Source organism: Cervus canadensis, chromosome 1 (assembly GCF_019320065.1).
Source record: "Cervus canadensis isolate Bull #8, Minnesota chromosome 1, ASM1932006v1, whole genome shotgun sequence".
Classification (NCBI taxonomy): Eukaryota; Metazoa; Chordata; class Mammalia; order Artiodactyla; family Cervidae; genus Cervus; species Cervus canadensis.
In genome coordinates, this window is record NC_057386.1 from 119226338 (window position 1) to 119252935 (window position 26598).

At 56.4% G+C, this 26598-nt stretch overlaps 1 protein-coding gene across 1 annotated transcript in view; it reads right to left on the reverse strand.

Annotated features, from left to right (window-relative positions):
* Positions 1-256: 256 nt before the first annotated feature.
* The window catches only part of RBM19 (RNA binding motif protein 19), a 120389-nt gene continuing 94047 nt past the window's right edge, over positions 257-26598 (reverse strand). Inside the window, exons 23-25 of the mRNA XM_043439837.1 lie at positions 20795-20915; positions 1573-1683; positions 257-833 (exon numbers count right to left, since the gene is read on the reverse strand). Coding sequence (XP_043295772.1) covers positions 1586-1683; positions 20795-20915 — 219 coding nt within the window. The 3' untranslated portion in view covers positions 257-833; positions 1573-1585. The remainder of the gene's footprint in view (positions 834-1572; positions 1684-20794; positions 20916-26598) is intronic.

The following is a 26598-nucleotide window of genomic DNA, read 5'->3' on the forward strand; positions in this document are numbered from 1 at the left end:
TACATTCCAAGTATGGGCTAGGATGGGTTAGGAGGCACCTGCCCCCCGGGAACGGAGGACACACTCAGCCTCGCAGGGCGGTCAGCATTGTGTGGTACTGCCTGGATTCCAGGCCACTCTGGAAATTGCCAAACGTGGATCAGAAAGTCCTCCCAGAAAAACACAGAGCAAATTTTACACAGCCAGTCAGAAGACCCCAGGGCTCTGACTCGGAGCCCCCCAGCCCTGCAAATGAAGAGGGAAATGAAAATGCCGATGAGTGCTTGCTCTGGGCTTTACTTGGATTGACTGGTGTGGCCTAGCACCATCTGTGAGGTAGGCACAAGATCACGCCCATTTTACAGAAAGAGAAGCTGAGGCTCAGATGGGACCTTGTTGGTCCAGAGTCACAAAGCTGGGGGCGGCCGGGCTGGGATTCAGGCCCAGGGCAGATGGGCTACTGCTCTTTCCTGTCCATCACCCTCATCTTGGCGGGTGCTGGGCTGGGATCTCCAATAGGTGTGGGCATGGGGGCGCCCCAAGTCTGGGATGAGCCTTGGGACCCCGCTGTCCAGGACTGGGGACCTGCTCGCATTTTGTGGGGTCCCTGGCCCGTAAGTAGAGGGTGTCCGCCGTTAGTGGATGCGGCTGAGCTCTACCAATGAGCTGGTGTCTGAGCTTGGAGCCTGGTGCTTCATGAGTGGCCCATGGTCGGCGTGGACGGACGGAGGATGCTCTGGTGACTAAACCACGGCTCGCAGTCCCGAGTGGTGAGGGAAAGGCAGGACAGAGGCCATGTCCTGGACTCTGAGCCGTTCGTCCCTTGATGATATGGAGGCGGGAACTCAGCAGCCCTAGGAGAGGACAAGAAGAGAAGTTTCTGGAGCTGCCTTACATGCTCAGCACCGTGCCCACGTTCTTTTTGATGAATTCGAGTCTTTCTTGCTAAAACCCTATGTGGTAGGAACCAGTTAGTAAGGCAGAGGCAGGGGCCAGGGAGGCGAGCTGACTCGGCTGGGGTCCCTGGTCTGTGCTGGCTGGAGCGGGGGGGATGGGGTAGGGGGCGTCATGCACAGATGGCCCAATTACACAGAGCGGCCGTCACCCTGGGGGTTGTTCTGGGCTCGTGGGCAGTGGGGCCTGAAGGTCCTCGCTGCCATGCAGCTGCCCACCCTGGAGTGAGCACCCCGAAGTCCCTCTGTGCTCTGACCTTCTCACCAGGTGGATGGGGCCCTGCCTGCATCTCGGGGTTGTGGTGAGGAGGAGCGAGTCGGGGACTCGTGGGAGCAGCCAGTGGCTGGGCTTGACTCGGGGCTGGGAGGTTTGGCCACTTCGGGTCCCTGTGCTGCCGCGTGGGACGCCCCAGCGTGGTGGTGCCCCGCCTGCTCTCCAGGCCTCCAGTGCCGGGTGCAGGGCAGGCGTGGTCCCAGGGCAGGCAGCCCGGGATGCCCGGGCTGTGAGCTGAGACCCTTGTCCCCTCTGGCCTTGGACCAGGGGAGCGAGGGGCTCCCGCCCCGCCGCCCCAGCTCTCATGGTACGGGGTGCAGAAGCCGGCGCGGCTGCGCCCCTTCCCCAGGGCCCCGCCGCACGTACCCTCGGCGCCAGCTCACAGCTGAAGGGTCTGCTCCTCGCCGTCGTCCTCACTGTCTTCCAGCTGCTCCAGGATCTCGTCCAACACCACAGACCGCTTTTTCTTTGGGGGCTCTGTGGGAGCCCAGATGGCAAGAGAGGAGGAAAGAACAGCCGACAGGGTTGGGAGGCGGGAAGACAGCGAGGACGGAGAGGAGGAGGGAGAGGGTGGGGAGGAGAGGGGGAAGAAATTGGAGAAAGACAGGGAAGTGGCAGAGACAAGAGAGCGGATACAGACACGGAGGAGAAAGAGGAGACAGAAGGAGTAAGACCAGACAAGAAATGGCGGGGGGGGGGGGGGGGGGGGAAGAAGGAGGATCAAAGAGGGAATGAGAAAGGGGAAGAGAACACAGGCAGGAAGACAGAGAAACGTGGAGGGTTAGTCTCTGCTTCGCCCAGGGGTGGCCCCTCTCCCAGTGCTGCCAGCCATCCCTGCCCATCATCCACCCACCCGGGAAAGAGAGGGAGTAAAGCGCTCCCCAACGGGGGCAGAGGCTAGAGCACCTCTGCATGGTGCAGAGGGAGCCAGAGGGGCTGAGTCAAGTGAGGGCGGCGGTTAGGGAACAAGTAGGAACTATTCCTGTTTTCTTGGCGGTCATGGACTCTCAATGGGGCAGTAGGCAGCTGGCATATGGCAGGTGTTCAGGAAATGAGGGGTGACTAGATGCTCAAGGACTCCAGAGGCGACATGGAGGGAATAGCAATTACAGAGGTGGCTTTAGAGAAGAGGGGTTATTTGGCTTGGGCTTTGAAGAATGTGGAGGAGCTCTCTGTGAGAAGACGGGGAAGGGGACAGAGATGCAGTGTGGCAGGACGGACGTGGTAGGCTCAGCAAAATGTATGTCTTCTGTGTTCCAAACACTACTGATGATCTCCCATGTGCTACAGCTCTTATCTTCTCCACAATTCCACAGGCAGCTATTATCATTACCCCACACAAGTGAGGGAACTGAGCAATGACAGTTAAGTCTAAGGTCACTCAGCTAGGAAGTGGTGAAGCCAGGACCCAAGACACATCAAAGCCATGGTCTTTCCTATGTTTGTAAAAGTCTCTGGTGCTGCCCAGAGATCACCAGGGAGACAAAGGGTCAGGCGAGAGAATGTGCTGGTCCCTTTGGCCCTCCAGGAGAGGAATTGTGGAAATGCGGGAACATTAGCTTAGACTGACTTTGTCCCCTGCTAATCTAACCACTCATTCATGGTCAGCTTGTTTAGAGGCAGCTGTTAGAGGCTGTCCCAATCCCCTCTCCTCCTCTGGCTCAAACAACACCTCCTCTGTGAAGTCCTCCAGGTGGAACTAATCGCCCTCATGACCCTTAGTGGCCATCTCCCCCACTGGGTCAGGGGCTTCTGCAGTGGGTCTCCCCAGGCCCAGTCAACGCTTGCCCTGGAGATGAAGCATCTTGGGTCTCTTCCAGGTGGTCCTTGGAGAGTGACTTGGTCTCTGAGGTTATTTCTTCATCTCATTCCTACGAAACTGACACCATCACTGGCCCTTCTCTTCTCCAAGGCTACCTGCCTGACCCGAGCACTCCCACTCCTCAGTGGACTCCTGGCCTGTGCGCTCACCCTTGCGGCCACCTACCCTGTCCCCAACAGCTGCCTGACGGATCCTTCCACTCCTGCTCTGCTCCGGGAGCTCTTGCTGAGTGCAGAGAGGCGGTCCCAGGGCCTCACCTGGACCGGCCCCTCCCTGCGTCTGCCAGGTGTGTTCCTACCCCGAGACCCCCACTCCCACGTCTCCTCCCCAGTGAGGACCCCCGCTCTCCAACCCCCTCACTTTGAAGCGCTTCTCACCACCGATGGCGGGCGTTGCTTCGTTTGGGGACAGAACTGTCCCGTTTATAGCCGTGTTCCCTGCCTCAGCACACTGCTGGGTACCTAGTGGGGGCCTGTGAGCATCTGTGAGATGGGAGGCTGAGCGAATGGGGCAGGAAGGGGCGACGTGGTAGAGCTGGCCCCTCGGGGAAGGTGAAGAAGGGGTGGGGGGCCCGCATGGCCCGAGCCCCACGCCAGCATCACCAGCATCGTTAGTCACGAGGAGGAGGAGGGAGAGGGAACCGGACGGGCTAGGAGCTGAGGTGGACGCCTGCAGCGCAGTCAGCCCCTTCCTCTCCTCAGCCCGGGTTTCCTCATAATCACCAGAGGTGCACAATGGCCTCTGGAAATTGAATTTGTGGGCAGGTAATAGGAGCTGGGAAGTGGAAGCAAATAGAGCCTGCAGGCCTGTCACTGACACCCCTTCCCTGTGACTGACAATGGGGTGGTTATGAGCTCTGGGAACGGCGGGTCCCTGCTTTCCTAAGCTGGCCTGGGGTCTGAGGGGGTAGCTACCATCTTCACTTTGGCAGAATTGTTTCTTCTTTCCCTCGGCCTGACCCATGATTCCAAGACTGGTAAGGGGGCAGTGCCAGGTACCTGGTGCCTCTTATCCAGCTGGCCCAGGGGTGCCCTGCAGGTGGCGACTGTGGCTTAAATTCCTGGTGCCCCCAGTGGCCAGCACAGGGCACCCCCAAGGGCGCCGGCCCACCTGGGGGACCTTTCAGAGAAGCACGGCCCACTGCCCAGGGGCCTGGGGGTGCTGAGGGCCCCCTGCCACCTGAGTGTCCCCAGCACCACGCTAGCCTAGCCTTGCCCGACTGAACCCGGGAGATGGGAACTGGGGCGATCTTGTCCCAGGGCCCAGCACACAGTAGGTCGTCATCTGGTGAACACAAGAATGGACAGATGAATGAGAAAATGAATGAGTAAGTCCTTCTTGGGCACTAAGGTGGGGAACTTTTAAATAATAAAACAGCAGTTGTCAGGACAATTAAACAGAGGCAGGACGAGAGGTGCTGATCCTGGGGAAACTGAGGCCGGTGGGGGCACAGCTGGAAGAGGAAACTCACACAGGACAGGTACTTTAGAAACAGGGTCTCACCTGAGTCTTACGCAGCTGCCCCGCCCCTGGTGTGAGGTCACTGCCCCCAACTTCACAGATGGGAAAACAGAGGTGCAGAGAAGCGTGCACCCCTGAGGCCCCCCAGCTAACATGTGGCAGCCCCTGGCTTCCACCTCAGACAGTCCAGTTTGCAACACACATGCTCTGTGCTGGGAGGGGAGGGGCGTCTCCCGACGGGCCCCCTGGGAGCGGAGATGTGTGGCGGGGCCCAGGTCAGCCAGGACTCTGACAGGGCAGGTGGTCACAGTCTGGATTGAGGTTTGGCCGCAATGACCTCGGCTCTTCCTGCGCTGGGTGACCCTGGGCAGGGCACGTGCCCCGTCCGGGATTGAACCCCTCATGTATGAACTGGGGGGACATGGCTGTTCCCCTACCCCTCTTCTCTGTGGCCGCCTTCCGCTGTCTTCCTGACCTCCCCTGAGGGTGAGGGCTCCTCCTTCCTTCGAAAACCCCTCAAGGCCCCTGGACTTGTCCCCAGCACCTGTGCGGGCACTGACCCCGCAGCCCAAGCACTGACCGGACGCTGGAGGCTGTGTGCCGCAGACTGAGCCCTTCTGGGCCTCCGTTTCCCCATCTGTAATATGGGCCACTAGGAGTGCCTGCCCTGGGGCTGCGGCGAGGACTGAAGGAGAGAAAAGAGTGACACCAGCAGCTGGTGAGGGCTCCAGGGCAGCCCCGAGACCACCTCTGTTACTGCCACTCACATCGGAGGTGCCGATGTAACGTGCCCCTCTACCATCAGGCCTGGGAGCACCACTGGTGGTGGGGCGGGGGGCGGCGTGCTGTCACAGGAAGGCCAGTACATAGCAGGTGATCAACAAAAGGGAAATGAGTGAAGTGATTTGGTTCATCAAGGCCAAAGCAAGTACAATCCAATCCCCCCTCCTCCAGTCAGAAACCGGAGGTGCAGGGGTCTCCCCTGGGGGCTGTGGGGCGGGGGGAGCAGTCAGCGACCAGCTGACTTCACCGCCCGGAAGTGATACGGTCTGAGGTCACAGCGCTGCCGCTGTGCACTCGGTGACCTTGGGCAGGTCCCTTGCGCTCCCTGGGTCTCGGCTGCCTCGTCGGTCCACTGGAGGTGGGCACAGGACTCATCCACCTCCTGGGGCAGTGGCGAGGATTAGCAAGCTTATGGGAACTTGGCCCCCCGAGGGCTCAGCACCGGCTCAGGCTGGGCCCCCAGCACCGCCCCTCCTGGAGGGTGTGTCAGGCCCGAGTCCCCACCGAGCGACACCCAGCACCCCCTGCCGGCCTGGCCTGCACGCGGAGCACCCCGCTTGCTGGGAACAGCTGCTCAAATCCTATTTCCCCGACATCAAAAGCCTCAGTGGGTTTTCACCAAACAAACATAATGCAGAGCCAGAGAAAGGTGTAAAATAAATAAACGAAACAAGCTGTGCGTTTTCTTTCCGTATTACAGCTGCACCCGAAGATAAACAACAAGTGAATGTCACCAAACATCAATACCCGAGAAATTAACTTGACAAAGAGCTCAGCCGTCCCCCAACAACCCCCCAGTCCTGCCCCCGTCCCCCCCACCCACCCCCCAACCACCCTCCAACCACCATTTTGCATTTCTGGAGTTCCCCATCTAATGATTTTATTTTCCAATTAATTCCTTGACAGGATGCCAGCCCGCATCTCTCTCCCATCCCTGGCTGGCGCTGTCGCCCTGTGTGCAAGGCGGGGGGCGGGCAGGGGGAAGGGTGCGAGCGGGTGGGCGGGGGCGCGGGGCTGTTGGGAGGAGAGGAAGCTTCATGGCTGGTCGGGGAGGAGGGGGTTCTAGAAGGGACCCCGGTGTGACCGGCTGCGGACGAGGGGTTTGCGACTGATGGCATGGCTGGCTGGAGCCAGGCTGCCCGGATCGCAGGTGAGGCTGCTGTCCCCGTGGGGCCCCCAGGGACCGGGGCCTCCCCGCTCTGCGCTCCATCTCGGCAGGTACTGAAGAGCACCCGGCTTCTCGGGGGCCGAAGAACCATCAGAGGAGCAGAGGCACTGAAGGCCTTTGCAGCAGAGCCCAGCACCCACGAGGCACGCGGCAAAGGTGAGCCAACCCCAACTGACATTGGCGGGTGCAGTGACCGAGAACACGTGGGCAGGTCACCTCCCTCCTGTGTGAAACGAACGAGAGCGGCGGTACTGGCCCTCGACAGGTAACAGTGGCCGTGGCGGCTACTCTTTCTTGGGGGTCACCCTCGGCGTTAGCAGGTAACTTAGGGACGTACTAACGGCTCCCTGCCCACACGGAGGGCCAGGGGCCTTCTCTGGCTACGAGGGCACCCCTGGCCCCGGCCCAGGGGAGGCTGGCAGTGCTGGGGGCGGAAGCCCCTGAAGAGATGTCCCAGCTCCTTTGACTTCTGGGGGACAGTTCGGAGCGGCACAGCTCTAGGGGGCCCCCCGGGCTGCACACTGCACATACACTGCTCACCGGCTCCTCTCCCAGCTGCTCTGCTGGGAGTCTTACCCACATCTCAGGGGCTGCTTCCGGGGAACCCAAACTAAGGCATGCAGACGGCAGACACAAAGTGTCTACCGGTGACCGAATGGCACGAAGCAGGGCCTCACGGGGCCGGCGTGCTGAAGAGCGTCTGGATTTGCTGACATCATCGAACATTAAAAAAAAAAGTTACTAATACGGAAAAACGGGAAAGGCTACACAAGAGTCTCCATTTCTAGTTTCTCTCGAAACTGGCTAACCTGGCCACACTGGGCCCACGTCCCCAACTAAGGGTAACTGATGGGCTGTGTGCTGGTTGCCCCTGGAGACGGAGGCCTCGCTCATTTGGGTGTTTTCTGTCTGTTCCGGGAGGCCCCAACCTCGCTGCTCCCCAAGACAAAGGGCAGGTGAGGCAAACTGTGAAGTGCAGGCCCATCTAGCAGGTTTCCCCTATTAAACCTGAAACAGAGGCAACTCCAACAGGCTGGGGGCAGCGGGGGAAAGGGGAGCAGGTGTACCCCTCTCTCTCGTCTGTCCCTCGAGGGGAGGAGAGGAAGGAGGTTGGGGTGGGGAGTGGAGGGTGGCATTCCAGGTGGGGACAGGGCACCATCACCTTCAGATGGCCTGCTGCCCCAGGCCATCAAGGGACATGAGGGTGCTGGAGACACGGGGTATTGGTCATGTCGACAGGGGTGGGGGGTGGTTTGGGCACCCTGAGGGCTGGCCTAGCATCTGAGGCTGCCTGCTCCTGGGTAGCCCTGCCTCCCACGCTCCAGACTTGCAGACCCCGTGGGCAAAACCCTCAGATTCCCAGACAGGTCTGCACCCAGGACTCTGTTTACCGTAGGCGCACACTAGATGCTCACAGAATAACCGGCCCTGTGTGCAGAGAGGATAGCCTACCTCCCACGACCAAACCACGGCACTTTATTGGTACAAAGAGGCTGCTTCGGGGAGGTACCTTTTCAGAGCACAGCTGGTCCCCAAAGAACCACATGTGATCTGAAAGAATCTTCTCTGAGCCAGCAGGCGGGAGACTGGGCCCCAGGCCCACCTCTGCCACCTCAAGGATTTAAGGGAGCTGCTTAACTCCATTCCTCAGTGTTCCTATCTGTTAAATGGGGATAGTGCCTGCTCTCCTGATCTCAGGCCTTGAAGGTTCCAGTCTTTAGTTATTCATAGCAAGTAGTCGTTGAACACACACACACACACGTAGTCACTGAACACACAAACACTAGTAGCCACTGAACACACACACACACACACTAGTGGCCACTGAACACACACACACACACACACTAGTAGCCACTGAACACACACACACACACACACTAGTAGTCACTGAAAACACACACACACACACACACACTAGTAGTCACTGAATACACACACACACACTAGTAGTCATTGAACACACACACACACACACACACACACAAACACACACACACTGTACCAGGCCTGGTGCGAGGGGTACAGCTGCCAAGAAAACCGCAAATGACAGACCGAAGCAGCAGCCACAGAGGCCGTGCTGGGGTCCCGGGGCTGGCAGAGCTGGGCTGTGAGCACTCAGTCACAGATCCCTGGTCACCTCTGACCTACTCGAGTCTCATGCTCCTATCTGGAGAAAGGGCGTGACCAAAGCGGCCACTGCAGCGGAGTCAACAAATCAGGTGCGGACAAACACAGCCTAGTGCCAGGTACGCAGAGGTGTAAAAACACAGGTGTCTTCGAAGAACACCCGGAGGGTGGGCAGTGCTCAGGAAACTGGGAAGCCAGTGGGCTGGGCGTGGACTCACAGGCCTCCCATGAGCTGGGAGATATCACTGCTCCATTTTTCAGATGTGGAAGCAGCTGTTCCAGGGCTTTGGGGAAGACGTGCCCATGTGGGGCCCTGATTGGGCTGGTCCCGGGGCCTTCCTGTCATGCCCCAGAGACACCTGTGTCCCCTGGCTCTGCTGCCCGCCCTGCAGGGGGGGCCAGCGGCCCAGACTCCTTGGAAGGCACTCCTAGACAGGAAGGGCGTGAAACAGATGCAGGCCATGTGGCAGCACCCCCTTGCCTGCATCAGCTGTTTTTTTTCTCCAGGAGCTACTGAGGACTTCCTTGGTGGTCCAGCAGCTATGACTCTGAGCTCTCAACGCAAGGGACCTAAGCTCGATCCCTGCTCAGGGAACTAGACACCCATATGCCGCAACTAAGAGTTCACAGGCTGCAACTAAAGACTGTACATGGTGCAACTAAGACTGGGCACAGTCAAATAAATACATAAATCTAAAAAAAATAAAAAATAAAAAAGAAGCTATTGGTTCTCAACCCACAGCCTGATAGAATCATCTGGAAAATCTCTGATATCTGGACCCTACCCCCAGAGGTTCCGATGCAAATGGCCTGGGGTGGGCACTGTTATGACGACCACTGCTGTGATTACTCACAGTGCTCAGGACTCTGGCTCCTGGTGAAGCCCAGTGGGTCAACCTTGCTGTGCTCTGGGCGTCCTGGGGGCCGAGGAGTTACAGGAAGTTGGGCTGGTGGGTTTCCCTCCACAGGGGTTGGTGAAGCTGCCTGGCCTGGACTATTGTGGATTTAGTCCCTGGTAGGGTCGTGGGGCTGGGCTAAGCCTGGGGACTTTGGGGCTTGGTCCAGCATGTGTCTGCATTAGTTATAGATGCTGGAGTGGCCTGTACACGCTGGGGAGGCAGTGGAGAGGCCAGGAGAAGGTGACTCACTGCAGAGGACCAAAAAAAAGAAAAAGAAACCAGGAGAGGCCGGAAGGTGTCCCCCACTCTCCTGTCTTGGGCCTGGAGGGATCTTCCCATTTCTGGGGGCTTGGTTGGCATTAGCTCCCTGTCCCTTTCCTCTTGTCAAAGTCCCTGGGTTGGGAGCAGAGGTTCAAAAGAAAGAATCAGTAATGTCATCTCAAGGGGCGAAGGTGGGATGCTGTTTGTACCAGAATCTGTAAGCACAAAGGCCTAAAGGGGCCAGGGAGGAATGTGATGGAGTTAATCAGTCTGAGTGGTGACTATAGGGAGGGATGCGAACTGTGGCAAAAGGGGGAAAAACAACAACAATAAAACAAACAGTCCATGTAATCCGGCCGCAGCTACCCTCTGCGAATGCAGGACAAGGAGTGGTCAGATCTTATTTTTCAAGAGAGGCCAACAACAAGAGAAGCCGCTGTAATGAGAAGCCCAAGCACCGCAAACTGGAGGAGACCCACGCGTCCCAACTAGAGAAAGGCCTGGGTGCGGCAACGAAGACCCAGCACAGCCAAAACTAAATATAATTAATAATAATGTTAATTCAGAAAACCCACTTTATTTTCTTTTTTATCTTCTAGGAAAAATAAAGACCCATGATCTTAGTCGATGGAGCACCGCTGCGGCCTGATTCACTCTGTCTCTCCCCTCTGCCTACAGAGCCCCACTAGTTTCACTTGTGGTCCTGAAGCAGTAATGACAACCTCCTTGTCTGTGTGTTTTCCCTGGGTTTCTCAGGCCTGCGCCAGCCCACGGTTCAGAAACAAACCCGGCCACCCCCTGCCACCAGCCACAGACCTGGAGGCGAGTCCACCCTCCTCTGGCCCCTGTTTCTAGCACTTTGGTCCCCAGGTCCCTGGACCTTCATCCAATCCGGGCTCGGCCCCTTCCCCTCCCAAGTTGCCCTGAAATTCTCCTTCTGTCAGTTTAATTCTGTGATCGATGAGGAAGAGCAGGAGAAATGGCCCGGCACAGCTGGTTTCCCCGTTAGCCCTAGCAGGGATTCCTGGCCTTGCTGGCGATGGCTGAGTGAAATGTTTGCAGAACGCAGAGAACACAAGTCAATAACAATTTAGTTGGATTGGGAGCAAGTACCTTCTCCACACGGACAGCCAACTCCCGGGGGAAGGTGGAGACAGTGTGCAGGATATTGCCGGAGCGCTTGGAAATATTTCCAAAACACCACTCAAAGAAGATCGGGGCGTTGGGGGGTGGGAGGAAGGGGGAGGGGGTGGCTGGGAAGACACCTGCTCCGGCTTGCTCCAGGCCCCTCCAGCCTCCCCCGCGCCTCTGCAGGGAGGAAACACTTGGCTCTCAGAACCTGGCTCCCTCCCCACAGCCCAGCCACTTGCACCCTTGCTAGCACTTGCCACTGCGGAGCCACTGTGACCGAAACAATTCCTGCTTCCTGATTTTTCTTCTCTCGATTCTGCCTCCATCAGCTGGGGTGGCCAGGGGCGTCTGAGGAAGAGTGTGTTTCCTGGTCGGTTTCAACCTCTCCTACTGTTGGCTGGGAGCAGGAGAAGGAACTAAATTCCGCACCCTGGACAGGGGCGGGCAGCCACTTTGAAGGGGCAGGGGTGAAACACCTCCTGTAAAGCGCCCCGGGGCCCATGGTGGCCTTTACTCCGTCGGGACCCTTGGTGGCAATCTAGGACAGTCTTCCCTCGCCTCCTGGACCTCTGGAACAAGGGCTGTTTCTTAAGGCAGGAATGAGAGGCACCCAAATGGAAGAATAAAAACGAGGTGAGGGGAGCTTATGTGAACCTTCTGTCTCCGGGTAGCTGGCAAGATCCATGGCAGAGGGATATTTTGAATAATAAATTCTGTGACTCCACATACTTGCTCGAACTTTCCTGACTGTGATTTTTAAAGCCTGAAGATTATGTTTTCATGGCCAAGATCAAGGAGGCCTATTTGCAAGGGCTGGCATGGGGATAACGGGCTCTCCTGGTCCTCGATCTTTTGAAAATGTGCCGTTCTGTGCATGATTAAGTTACAGAAGGGGAGGGTTTGGTGAACTGTTGCGGGCTTTAAATATCATCTGTATGCTGATGACTTCCAAATTTATATCTCTGCCCAGACTTCACCCCTGAGCTCCGAACTCATAGATCTATCTGCTTGACATCCCACCGTGAGTCCTAATAGGTGTCTCAAACCCGACGTGTCCAGATCACCCCCCGCCCCCACCCACTCTTCCCAGCTTCATCATCACGTGGCACCACCATCCTCTGAGAGGCTCTCTTTGGGCAAATATCTCCGTTCTGGTCTTAATTTCCCCTCTGCCTTCCAGAGCAAGTATCTCCGTTCTGGCCTTAATTTCCCCTCTGCCTTCCAGAGCAAGTATCTCCGTTCTGGCCTTAATTTCCCCTCTGCCTTCCAGAAGCAAGTCTGGCCAGCTCTATCTATACCACATATGCTCAATCCACTGCCTTCTGCCCACCCCTCTGGTCTCCGTCCCTGCTCAGACCACCGCCCTGGCTAGCTGGGATGACTGCATTGGGACTCCTGTTCCATATTCTTACCCCGTGTAGCATGAAGTGTGAAGTGTGATACGACAGGCCATGCACTCCCCAGTTTGAGGGACTTCCCATGTAACTTGACGAAAACTCAGGCTTCCTGCAGCACCCCATAAGATCCCACCCCACAAGATTCCACGAGGGAGCCCTGCTGGCCTCTGTGGCTCTGTTTCCGCCCACTCTCCACCTGGGACTTCTTCTCCAGCCACAATGGCCTGCTATGAGCAGCCTTCTGCCCCAGGGCCTTTGCATCTGTGGCTCCCTCTGCCTGGAAGGATATCCCCCCAGTTCCTGGGCTGGCTGGCTCCATTGCCTCACACAAAAACACCAACTCCTGGGAAAGACTTTCTGCAACTGTTAGGGGAAACACTGACGGAAACTGCCCTCCCTGGCCAGGCACTGCAGTATCCATTTGCATGAATTATTTCACAACAGAAGGTCCTGGTAAGGAACATGGAACTAACAAGCCACTACCAGCCAGAAGAATTTGGGAAAAGTCAAAAGGAGAGAGGAGACACCAGTCCATATGTCCTATCCACCTTTCTGGAATCCTCCTCACTGGAATCCATCTTGGCTGAGCAATGCATGTGCCACCAGGAGTGGTGACTCAATGATTGGCCAGAGACAACCCGGAAACTAACCCCATCGCCATAAAACCCGAGACTGCATGGCAGAGCCATCCTGCTGGGCTCCCTTACCCACCTGTTCCCCACCGAGGCGTCCCTTCCCAACAAAATCTCTTGCTTTGTTAGCACATGTGTCTCCTTGGACAATTCATTTCTGAGTGTTAGACAAGAGCCCACCCTTAGGCCTTGGAAAGGGTCCCCCTTCCTGCAACAAAACCACCACACTTGGAATCTCTCCTCCCTTTTCCCACCCTTGAGGAGAATAAATTAGCCTTTTGCATTTCCTGCACAGATCTTGCAATCATCAGAACTTTCCTGCTATTACTTTTTACATCATTTGTCTCTCTCACTCAACCCCAGTTCCAGGAGGGCAGCTCTTTGGGTAGCTGCTTTGTCCTTGGTGCTGAGCTAAGGCTGGATAATGGGGAATTGAGGGTGTGAATGACTAGAATGGGAAGCAAGGTTCTGGAGCTTCTGCTCCAGGAAAAGCCAGGGGATTCTTAGGCAGAGGACTCGAGGTGGGAGGAAGAGACTGATTATGATGCCTCTAAAACTGTACACTCTCTGAGAAAGGGGGGTTATGTGGGAGGAATTAGCCACCCACATGGCTTCAGACATAAAAGAAGGGCAGCCATTTCAAAAGCCCTAGAAGCTGTAAACTTTTTCTGTAAAAGGGGCGACAGTAAATATTTTAGGGCTTTGAGGGCCATAGGGTCTCTGTCATAACTACTCAACTCTGTCCTTACAGTGTGAAGACACAGCTAGAGACTTTATGTGAAAAATGGGCATGGCTGTGTGCCAGAAAACAGCGGTATTTACAAAAATGGGCTTTAGGCTGGATCTGGCTGTGGGCTGTAGTTTGTAACCATGGTCCTACTTGGACCATGGAACCCAGATCTGATAAAAGGTGGGGGGATAATTAGGGATTTAGGAACTGCTGGGGTCTAGGCAGTGGTGATAGGGTGAGCTGTCCTATAGTGTGCAAAGATAAGTGTCCTCAGGAAAAGTCACTCGACGCTTCTGGGGCTGTTTTCACCTCAGAAAAACGGGAACAGCACCCCTCTCTAGGGAGTTTTGAGGCTAAAATGAGGGCATGAACCCTGGCACTGCCCCCTGCACATGGTACGTCTTCAACAAAGCTCTCTCCTCTTTCTCGGACTTCATCTTTAACAAGGAGGCACTCGACTGCCTCTCTTCCGAACAGTGGGGTTTCAAGGGTCAAGGTTAGGGCTCCCTGGCAGCATACCATGCAGGGCTGCTCTTACAGAGGCCAGGGCATATGCTCCATTACAAGGGGCCCTTCTGGTGACCAGGGTTTTTCTGTTGGCTTATTCACTCAATAGGTTGTTAGTGAGCACCTGCTCTGTGTCAGGTGCTGAGACAAGGCAGGGGACGCGGAGAGGACCATGTCCCCTGGAGGATCAAGTCTCTTGGCGAGTAGCCAGGTTAAACCACAGAGGTGAACACAAAATGCAACAGAGCAGGACCCTATGGGGCCTTCCCAGGACAGGCCCTCCCCCTCTGAAGTGTCCAGACAGCAATATTTGATGCAAATTTCTCCAGTTGTTTTGCAAATACGAACACCCACCCCATCAAATGGAGGATGTTAACTACTTGATGAGATGAATGAGATGGTTAGACAGCAACACTGACCCAACGAGACATGAATTTGAGCAACCTCCGGAAGACAGTGGAGGACCAGGGAAGCCTGGTGTCCTGCAGTCTGCAGGTCACAACAAGTCAGCTGACTGAGCAACTGAACAATAAAACAACCTGATGACCATGAGCTCACAGCCCCAGGCTTCCTGGAGCCTAAGGACTGATAGAGTTAACCCCGGTGACACCGCCCTGTTACCTCACCATCAGTCAGAAAGTTATGCATGATCTGATCATGGATCTGGTGATCCCCTCCTCCTACCAGGCTTTTACAAATGCTTTGCTGGAACCCTTAGGGGAGCTTGAGGGTTTTAGGGGTCAGAAGCCACCTTGTCTCTTTGCACGGCCCTGCAATAAACCTTTCTCTGCTCCGAACTCCCATGTTTCAGTTTGGCCTCACTGTGCATCAGGCATGGGAACCTGTGTTCATTAAAGTGTCAGGGAGACGAGGCATGGGGTGTGACAGGGGAACTCCCAGGACGGCAGGTGTCGGGCAGAAGTCCAATCTCTGATGCCTGGGTTGAGATCTCAAGTCACGGGTGGGTGGGCCAGGCCGATGGAGCCAGGGGGCCAGGAATCGGGCTCCTTACTTCCCGGCGGGGAGGGCCAGTGTGCTGGAGGCCAGTGACTGCCTGGGCCTGAAGATGGCAGCTCTTACATCCCAGGCTGGCCTGACTTGGCCGGGCGGGGGACGGCGGCACTGCCAGCCACTTGCCATGCCGGTCATGTCTGCGCTCCCAGCTCTGGAGGTGAAAGGTGCAGCCGCTAACCACAGCCCATCAGTCTCCCAGCTGGAATAAGACAACGCTGGGAAGCAGAGCCGCGCTCCCGGCCAAATAAAAGCCTGTTTGCCCCGGCCTCCCTGGCTGTGCATGCTTGAAAACAGAGGGTTCTGCAGGCGGATTGCTTCCGTACCATTATATTCTGTCGGCGGCGCTCGCAGGTACCGCAGCCTGCCGGGGCCCTGAAAGCTTCTCAATGCCCTGACCCTGCTGGTTTGTAACACGCTCGGGAAGAAAGGGACGCAGCCAGTGGCCGCCTTTCCTCTTTCTTCCCTCCGTGCTCTCTCTTTTCACCCTCCTGCACGCAAGGCACCGAGGAATAGCACTTCACCTGCCGGGGCGGGGGGGCGGGGGGGCCGTGGAGCTGTGGATGAGATAGCTGATTCCAGCCAGGAAGGGAGGCAGGGAGATGACGGGGAGGCGGGACTGAGGAACGGGGTGGTTGTGTTCATCCCTGGGCACGAGCGTCGCTGTCTGGGGTCAAGGGCTTTGCCTCCTCGGGGCAGCTTTTCGAATGACTTTCAAAGACCTGCTCTGGGCCAGTCCATTTGATGGGTGTTTGGTTAAGTGTCAGCTCACCAGGGACTATCTAATGCCCCACATGATCAGGGACACCAGTGGATGAAATGAAGACTGCCCACCTCTGCCTTGGGGAAGAGGCGCTGGGGGGTTTGCTCTGAGCTTTTGTGGCTGCCAATAAGGGACCCTAGGTAAGTGGCGAGGTTGAGACAGGGGGGCTGAGGGCATTTAGTTCCCACGATTACATCGGATGGCAAGACAGCACCAATTTTTATCAGCGAGGAATCCATCTCCTCCTCTTTGTTACCGTGTACTGAGAAGCGCCTTCTGTGTGCCAGGCATGGGGACCAGGTGGCATCCAGGATCAGATGCAAACGCACCATCCTGTGCCCTGCCCAGCTGATGGGCATTTTCATTCTCATCCCCTCTCCCTCCTTCCCTCTCTCTCACACATTCCCTGTTGTCTGGGCTTCTAAAAACTAGGATACTTTTTTAAGTCTCTTTCCTCTGCCCAGAGAGCATCCTTCCTTGGTCTGGCTCCACGGGAATGCAAGGAAAACAGGAAGCGTAAGCGCCTGGCAGGGGAGGGGAGGAAACGTAGTATCTGCTGCCTTCTCACTGGGCACCCACAGCTTCAGAAGCATCATCTCCTGTAAGCCCCGCCCCCCATTTCCCCTATGAAGTAGCACCCTAGTCCCACTGTACAGATGGCAAACCGAGGCGGAGCAGCCTGCCCGAGACTGCACAGACTAGGGTGAAACGTAAGGGGCCGTGTGCACAGCTGCTCACGTGCAGCCGGCAGGATGGCTAGAGGCCCAGCTCTGACTCCTGACTTGGCCACTAGTGGCTAGGCGCCCCTGGGGAAGTCACTGGCCCTCTCTGGGCCTCGGTTTCCTCATCTGGGAAATAGGGGATAATGACGGTGTTTACCTGCCAGGATTCTGCAGGAATACCTGTGAAAGCCCATAGACAGTACCTGGCACAGAGTGAGGCTTAACAGATGAAGGTTGTCATGGGAATAATAACAGTAATGAGTATTACTTGGCCTGAACTGCACGTGGAGCTGTGTGCCTTGACCTCGGCTTGTCAGGAACCGATGTGGGAGAGAAGGGCTGGTCACAGGGCCTGGGGGGCCCTCGGCTCGGCAGCAACCTGTCCCCACAGTCTCCCCCAGGGGAGTGGCAGGCCTGGTGGATGAGCTGAGCCCCAGAGGTGAGGATGAACTCGGGGTAACGCATGCTGACTGCACCAGCCATAATGGGGGGCCTCTCCATCACTCTGGCCACCTCCCACTGGCCCTGAGGCCAGCTCGGAGGCCACGGTGTCACTAGTGAGCTCTCTGCCGGGTCCCTCTGAATGGTTAAGAGGCCGGCCTTTCATTCTGAGGCCCAGCTTACCCAGGGAGCCCTTTGTCGTGGCCTCGGTGCTCAGGTTGGGCAAATGGGGCTTGGGGCCTCCACCTGAGATCTGAGTGCCTTCCTGGCACAGATCGGGGCCAGGAGGGAGGAACTGGGCATGGATCCCACCTGCCCTCGGAGTCTGCCAGGCCCCTGGAAGCTCTGAACAATGCGGATTTTGACACAAATGAGCTGGGTACTTTTCGCCATGGGGAAGGGGCAGAGCCGGGAAAAGGGTGCAGCCAGGAGGGCTGGAGGGCGGCAGCCCTATTCTGAGTATTCAGGGCTGCCGAGGGTACCCCCTATTCCCAAGGAGATCCAGCAGACAATGGGCGCATGGGTGAGAGGGCTGGCATTTTCAGAGCACCGGTTTCTGGCTGATGTGTCTGTCCTGCTTCCCCCACAGCGTTCTGCCTACTGGGGAGGGATGGAGGGGGTGTCACCTCAAGGATGGGGTGCCATAGCCAGGCTGTCCGAGAATGCAAACTCTGCTTCTACCCCCTACCATCTGCGTGACCCTGGGCAAGTTCTGTCTGTCTTCATCTGTAAAACGGGGTGATTGAGGGCATCTACCCCTGGTGGCTCAGCAGTGAAGAATCTGCCTGCCAGTGCAGGAGACACAAATTCGAGCCCTGGGTCAGGAAGATCCCCTGGTGTAGGAAATGGCAACCCACTCCAGTATTCTTGTCTGGGAAATCCCATGGACAGAGGAGCTGGTGGGCTACAGACCATGAGGTCGCAAGAGTTAGACACGACTGAGCTACTAAACAACAACGTTCTAGGCGTGCTGGGTGGGTGGGAAAAAAAGGCAGCTTGTGCTGTATGTGTTATCATCGATCAGGTCATGACTCCATACAGGGGAACTATTCACATCCTCATCTGTGGAATGGGAGGCAGAAGACTCAGGGGTGCAGTGACTTGTCCCAGGACGCTCGGCTAGGAGGCGCTCAGCTGAACCTCTCCATGCCTCAGTTTCTTTATCTGTAAGATGAATACTGTGGCCACCGGATGCGAAGAACTGACTCAATGGAAAAGACCCTGATGCTGGGAAAGACTGAGGGCAAGAGGAGAAGGGGGTGCAACAGAGGATGAGGAGGTTGGATGGCATCACTGACTCACTGGACACGAGTCTGAGCAAACTCCAAGAGACAGTGAAGGACAGGGAAGCCTGGCGTGCTGGAGTCCATGTGGTCGACACGACTTAGCGACTGAACAACAAGCTGGGGACAGCAGCACCCACAGCAGCAAGGGCTGCTGTGAGGATGAGAGACGATATGTGTCACATACAGATGATGCCCCAGCGGAGGGAGTCCTTATTATTAATACACAGTAGCTGTCACGGGTCCCTCTACGCTTAGCTGCTCTCAGTTCTGTCACCTGCAAAATGGGGCTGATCACAGCCACTGCACAGCGCTGTGAGTTCATGAACGGGAAGATGCATGCAAACCCACTGCCATTTTTCCTGCTATTATTGCGTTAGGTTGGCCAGAAAGTTCATTTGTTTTTTTTTTCCATACCATCTTTTCCAAACCATCGTCAGGTTTTTTCAAAAGACAGTTCGTGAACTAACTGTTTAAAAAAATTTATTTATTTTTGGCTGCGCTGGGTCTTAGTGGCTGCGCATGGCCTTTTTCTCTAGTTGTGGCAAGCGGGGGCTACTCTCTGGTTGTGGTACTCGGGATTTTCATTGAGGGGGCTTCTCTTGTCGCGGAGCACAGCTGCTAGGGCACGGGCTCAGCAGCTGTGGTGCGTGGTCTTAGTTGCCCCGTGGCATGTGGGACCTAAGTTCCCAGACCAGGGATTGAACCCGTGTCCTCTGCATTGGCAGGTGGATTCTTAACCACTGGACCACCAGGCAAGTCCCCCAAACCAACTTTCTGACCTACCTAATACCTGCCCCTGAATGGGCCTCGGCCTGCAGTTGACTGGGGAGATGGCCAGTCTCACAGAAGCGCTTCCTGCTGCAGCTTTCTTTTGGGGGGAGGCAATAATGCTGTCTTTGGAGATCGATCTATTGAAGGGGGCTGCTCTCCGAGGCAGGGCAGGATGCTGAGCCTGCACTCGCCCGCTGGCCCCAGGGAGGGGTTGGGGGGGACGGGAGAGTCCCTTACACAAACATTTGCCGATGGGTGCATTTGGGCCTGTCAATGGCTGTCGATAAAGATAGGATTTGGGGACTTATTGAGTTGTGTGCTTGTGGCTGTGTACTTAGCCCTACTGTCCCTGGTTTCTCGTTTGCCCTTACTTATGGACTCCCCAGTCTCGGACGGGCCCTGGCTGGCATGGGGGCTCAGAGATCAACCCATCAGTGACAAAGTCCTGACAGAGTCCGGTGGTGCAGTCTCCATGGGAAAGGCGCCAGTCCAGCGAGGAGAAGAATCATAAAGAAATACATGACGATGTGGCAAGGAGATATAGGAACACAGGTGGAAAGAGCAGAGGACAGAGCCATTACTGATAACCTGGGGAGCGGGGAAAGGGAAGGCTTCCTGGAGGAGGTGTCCTTTGCACTGGGCCTTAAAGGCTGGATAGGCAGTGACTAGGATGAAAAAAAAAAGTCGAGGCAAGGCATTGTGAGCAGAGGGAACAGCGTATGCAGAGACAGTGTCCTGCTGGGCATCTGGGGACAGTGACCTCTGAGGGAGGTGTGGTGGGGAAGATTAGGCGGGAGAGGCCCCTGGGGTGGGCAGGGGGGTGTGTGCTAAAGAGTCTGGTGGGCGGCGCTACAGTCACAGGGCTTCCATTCCACCTCTGGACAATGTGCCGGAGAAGGTGAGGTTTGTGTAGGCCCCCCGGTCATCCTTTCCGCCTGCTCCCGCCATGCTGGCCGCCCTGTTTCTCCATGTGTATACTCACAACAACCTCGGGCAGCCCTTCTGTGGGCACAAGCGTCACCTCTGCTGGGAGGCCTTTCTGGATCCAGCGCCTTCCACCTGGACCCAACCCCCTCTACCCCAGGTCACTGCTGCACTCCCGGCGCTGGGACACGGCAGGGGCTCACTGATAACTAGCGGGGGGCGGGGGCTGAGTCATCGGTGAGGCCAGGTGATACCACCAAGGTGCGTGAGAGGCGGGGCTTGGTCCTGGGACCACCGGGGTCCTGGCAGGAAGTGCAAGGTGCTTTAACCAGGTAACTGAGGAGGGACAAGTAAAAGGGTATCAGGTGCAGGAAAATCGGGGCGAGGGGCCCCTGGCTTGGCCTCTGGACAGAGCACTCGCTGGGTGGAGAGGGCCACTGGACGGGAGCTGTGGCCTTTGGTGGCAGTGACAGCCAGCCGGCAGCAGCCGGACAGGAAGGGAGGCAGCAGTGGTGGGGGTGCGGTGGTGAGGATGACCACCCTGACCCAGGTGCCTCCTCTCCCTGACTTCCTGCCAGGCCTCCCAATGACGGGACTAGACGGGGAAACGGTGTGGAGGCCACTGATGGCATCTGCAGAGGTCAGCACACCCCACTGGCTCGGAGAGGCAGAAGGAATACGGAGAGTAGGTGTAGAAGACATGGAGGGGCGGGGGGGACCAGGCGCCTGGCCCCCCGCAGTCCTCTTACCGTGGAAGTGCTCAGCCGTCTTGCGCCGCAGGGCCTGCAGGCTCACCTCCGAGTCGGCCCATTCCAGCACCAGCCTCCGGCCGTACAGGTGGGTGCTGTGACACAGGGCATTGAAAGCTCTCTGGAGAGAGACACAGCGCGTGAGCAGAGACCTCCCTGCAGCCTGGCCGCCTGCCCGCCGGCACCGCACACCTGAAGGCCAGCTCTGGCCCCAGGACACCTGCTCCCCGGTGGGGGTGTGAGGAGGCACTGGGCCCTCCTCTTCCACTAAGGAGTTACGTGACCAGGGACGCAGCTACAAGTGGCAGGGTGGTCACAACAGCCGCTGTCCCGGCCTATGATTGGTGCCTGGGCCAGGTGGCCGGCTCCCCTCCCGGGTCACAGCCCGTCTGGGGACAGCGAGCCTGTTAGTCGGCTGGCCTTCTTCCTGGGGCAGCGCCTCTTGAGGAGGCCGAGCTGGTCTGGCCCCTCGATGACAAGCACACGGGCCCCTTGCTTACACTGGGTGGCAGACACGTCCTCCGCTGGCCCTGGGGGTTCTGTCCCCCGGCTCTCTGCTGCCCTCTGCAGGACCACGCTCGGGGCCGCCAGCATCCACCCAGCTCTTCCCCCCTCCTGCCTTCCACTCTTCCCGACCCTCCCCTGCATACTGCCTACTTCCCTCTTTTTGATTTTTGTTTTATAACAGCTTTACTGAGATATCACTCACCTACCACCCGAGTCACCCATCTCCAACGTAACGGCTTTTAGTCCATTCACAGCCATGTGATCATCTCCAGACATTTTAGAACAGTGATGGACATGGACATTTAGAGCCCGGTGAACCATTATCACCCCAAAAGGAACTGTGGACCCACCGGCAGCCACTCCCCATCCCCCGGGACCCCCAGCAAGCACTAGTCTACTTTCCAGCTCTGCAGATTTGCCTGTTCTGAAGACCTCATATAAATGGAATTCTACAGCACCGGCGGGTTCCGTTTTCAGTATCACCTGGTTTAGAGCTAAACAGCTCTGTGCTGGGCCCTTCCCAAAATACCCCTGACATACACAGAGGCTGGTTGTGCTTGGTGGCCAGGAGCTTGGGCTCTGAGGCCACTCTGTCTGGGCAGGGTGGGTTCTGCACTTCCTAGCCTCAGGGTCTTGGGCTAAAGAAACCTCCCTGGCCTCAGTTTCCTCATCTGTAAAATGTGTGTTTTAGCAGCACCCTCCTCTAGGGTTCTAGAGTAGCGTTAACCCGCAAAGTGCCCAGAACAGCCTGGGGGCACACAGCAAGTGCTCAACAGATGCTAGCTCTCCTGGAGGTGGTGCTGCCACCACAGACAGCTCTGATTTTTTTTTCCTCTAGGCAGAGGGGCCTTGGGTTAGCCCTGAGTTTGAAGAGGGTCCCTGGGCACTGTCAGCACCTGGGAGCAGCAGCGGCTGGCAGCAATGTCTTGTTTTCTGCTTCTGGGTAGCAGTCAGCGCCATCTGCTATGAGAAGAGATGCTATGGGGGGAGTGTCCCTCTGGCTTCTCTGATGCTGTGAGGAGGCAGTGTGTACCCGGGAGTGGTCTGGACCGGAATCAAGCCCTCTCTAACCTCATCTGTACTGTGATGGTTACGGGTTGGATTGGGTCCCTGTCGCAAAGAAGATACATGGAAATCCTAGCCCTGACACCGGCACCCCCACCCCCTCCACGCCCCATCAGGCTGTGACTTTATTTGCAAAGAGGGTCTTTGCAGCTGCAGTTAAATTAAGGCAAGGACATGGTGGAGCAGGGTGGGCCCCTGATCCAGTGTGACTGGCGTTCTTACAAGAGATGGCCATGGGAAGACACAGGGTAAATGCCTGTGAGGACCGAGGGTGGAATGGTGTCCACAAGCCAAGGAATGCTGGCCGTCACCAGAGGCTAGGAGATGCCATGGAACAGAGATTTCGAGAGAAGAAACCAACACTTCTGCACCCTGATCTCGGATCTCTGGCCTTGACTGCAAGAGGGCTTCCCAGGTGGCACTAGTGATAAAGAACCCTCCTGCCAATGTAGGAGACATAAAAGATGCAGGTTCGATCTTTGAGTCGGCAAGATCCCTGGAGGAGGGCACGGCAATCCACTCCAGTATTTTTGCCTGGGGAATCCCATGGACAGAGAAGCCTGGCAGGCTCTACAGTCCATGGGGTCGCAAAGAGTTGGACACGACTGAAGTGACTTAGCAAGCACCCACAGTGAGAGAAGACATTTCTGCTGTTTTAAGCCACGGCAGCCTAGGAAGACAAGCGTGACCCTGGGGAGCCAACTGCCCCACTATGAGCCTCTGTTTCCTTACCTGTAAAACGGGGTTACTTGTGAGATTTACACAGCATGAACCCTGAGGGTGGCACAGGGTAGATATTTGATAGACAGCTGCATCTGAAAAGTACCTGGGCAAGGTGGGTGGGACATGTTATCTCTTAAAAATTAAATGTGGGTGAGGCCAAGTTAAAGAAATGCTTTTGCTCTTCTCTGTGCTTTTCTGAGAGGGGCCAGGTGCAGGAAACTTTTCCTTTTTTTAAAAAAAACGTTAATTTAAAAACTCTTTCTGACTGCCAGCCGAGCCTCTGTATTTTTTTCCCCACACAGATATAAAAATGCATCTGGACTCCGAGCCGAAATGGCCCATTCAGAGCTTTAAAACACACGCGTTCTCAGCTGGCAAGGCAGAGAAACAGCCTGACTTGGGGAGCTGGGGTATTAAGAGGGGGGAGAGAAATTGGTCGGGAGTCTGGTGGGGTGGGTACTCCATCCTGGTACCAGGGTCCCTGAGGAGTGGTGGTCCCGGGGACACGGTCGGGTGGGGGTGGCCGAGTGGCAGCCTCTGGGAGGGGCTGAGTCAGAGTCGGAAGAAGCGATAATGGAGCCTGGAAGGAGGGTCCAGGCATGATGCTCCAGCCCCAGCCTCTCTCTGGCTCCAGTCGTCACATCTGTGTTTCTTATCTGCTCTCCATTCCAGTGCCACACAAAGCCTGGAGCAGTCTCTGTTCACTGTGATGGTGGTAAAGTCATTAAGTCGTGTCTGACTCTTTGCAACCCCATGGACTGACCATAGCCCACCAGGCTCCTCTGTCCATGGAATTCTCCAGGCAAGAATACTGGAGTGGGTTGCCATTTCCTCCTCCAGGGGATCTTCCCAACCCAGGGATTGAACCTGTGTCCCCTGCATTACAATCAGATTCTTTATGGCTGAGCCACTGGGGAAGCCCTGTTCATTGTGGGAAATGCTAAAAATTCTGTCTCGCGGCCTCCTCTGTCACCCCTTGCAAATTTTCATCCCCTTCTCTTTGGAAGAGCATTTCACTCTAAGACAGGAGGGTGCATGGCAGTTAAGACTGGGGGCTTGGACCTGGGCTGTGTCTGTGTGTTAGTTGCTCAGTCGTGTCTGACTCCTGTGACCCCTTGAACTGTAGGCCCCCAGGCTCCTCTGTCCATGGGATTCTCCAGGCAAAACTACTGGAGTGGGTAGCCATTCCCTCCTCCAGGGGATCGTTCCGAACCAGGGATCGAACCCGAGTCTACTGCACTGCAGGCAGATTCTTTACAGTCTAAGTCTACTTATGGTTCAAATCCCTGCTTCATCACTTATGTGTGATCTTGGGCAAGCTGCTTAACCTCTCTGAGTTTCAGATTCCCCATGTGTAAATCTAGAGGTAGCAGAGAAGAATGGTTGCGCAGATTCAATGAACTGTTAAGTCTAACACCGCACTGCCTGGCACACGGTAATTCTCACTAAAAGCTGGCTGTTGTTGTTATTATGACGTGTGCCCCTGACTTCCCACTGCCACGCTGAAGAGCAGGAACAATAGTAAGTAGGCTATGAAAGCTCTTTTGTATTTGAGGTTACAGCACAATATGTGAATCTCTAAAAATAGCAGACCTACCCTTCCTGGTTCTAATCCCCTCAGATGAGTAGGAAATCAGGTTGTGTTTCCAGCCCCATTGCCTCACTGGTTGGAATGTAGTGGCCTCAAACTGTCCCGGGCAGGAAGGACAGTGATTCCTGGCTAAAACTGGCCTTGGGTAATCCCGAGTAATTTGGGCCTCCTTAAAAGAGCCTGGGGACTTCCCTGGTGGTCCAGCGGCTAAGATTTCACCTTCCACTGTAGGGGGAACAGGTTCAATCCCTGGGGGTGCAGGTTCGATCCCTGGTCATGGGGCTAAAATCCCACATGCCTTGGGGCAAAAAACAAAAACAAAAAAGTAAAACAGAAATGATACTGTAACAAATTCAATAAGGACTTAAAAAAAAGAAAGGGTTAAGACTTCCCTGGTGGTCCACTGGTTAAGAATCTGCATGCTAAGGCAAGGCACATGGGTTCGATCCCTGGCCCCGGACAGCCCACGTGCCGTGGAGCAACTAAGCCCATGCGCCTCAACTACTGAGCCTGTGCTCTAGAGCCCGGCAGCCGAAACTCCTGAGCCCATGAGCCGAGAGCCCATGTTCCACAAGAGAAGCCACTGCAATGAGAAACTTGTGCACAACGAAGAGTGGCCCCCGCTCGCTGCAACTAGAGAAAGCCTGCACACAGCATGGAAGACCCAGCGCAGCCAGAAATAATTAATTTTAAAAGAATGATCTGCTTTAAAAAAAAAAAAAGAGCCCAGAGGAGCCTGTTACATTTGAGACAGAGGAACAGTGAGGGGGAGACCCAGCCCCAGACCTTGGAGCTTTCGGGCCAGTGCAGCGGAAGGGTCCAGGCACAGCTCCAGCCTCTCTGGCCTGCTGTCTAAGAGCAGCTTCCTCCCAACCCACGCCATCTTCTCCACAGAGAAAAGCCTCCCCGACCTCAGCTCCAGGCATGGTGTGCCTGCAGGGCCTCAGTCATGGCGGGCTGCCCAGGGCTCTGTGCAGGGCTGGGTGTCCCAACGGAGGAGGAAGTGGAAAGTCAGCTGTTCCCAGCTCTCTGCTTCTCGCCAAATCCTACTTCTGGTGCCTGTGTTCCTCTCTTGCCATCCAAGGGCCTGCACACCCAGGATTACCGATCTTCTGGGCTTCAGAGAACTCTAAGCACATGAACCTCAGCCTTCTCATGAGGACAAGATCATGCTCCCATTTCAAGGAGAGGAAAACAGAGGCCAAGGTCTGTAGGCACATCAAGGTTCTTCTCGGGCTTCCCTGGTAGCTCAGCTGGTAAAGAATCCGCCTGCAATGCAGGAGACCCCGGTTTGATTCCTGGGTTGGGAAGTTCCCTTGGAGAAGGTATAGGCTACCCACTCCAGTATTCTTGGGCTTCCCTGGGGGCTCAGACTGTAAAGGGAGAGTACGATCCCTGGGTCAGGAAGATCCCCCGAAGGAGGGCACAGCAACCCGCTCCAGTTTTCTTGCCTGGAGACCCCCCATGGACAGAGGACCCTGGTGGGCTACAGTCCACGGGATCACAAAGAGTCGGACACGACTGAGGACTAAGCACAGCACAGCACAGGCCCTTCCTACTTATCCTTTCAGCCTCCACGGGGCTCCAGCCCTGAGCCGTCACAACATTCTCAGCCTCGGAAGGGCTCCCCTCGTCAGAGCCGACTTGCTGGTGGCCCCCTGCTCCCCTCATACAGACTCCAGGCCCCCCATGCTGTGCCCTGCGCCCCCAGCCATCTTACAGCACCTGCTTGTGTGCTGGGCTCCCCAGCTCGACCTGAACCTCCAAGGAGGGCCGCTATCTTTGCCGCCCCCAGCACAGGGCTCAGGACAACACATGCTCAGTAGGTACAGAACAGGCCTTGGAGTCTCCTCCACCAAGGATCTCGAAAACATCTCCAGACTGGGAGGGGCGCTGAGATTGGTCCCGGCTGGAAATG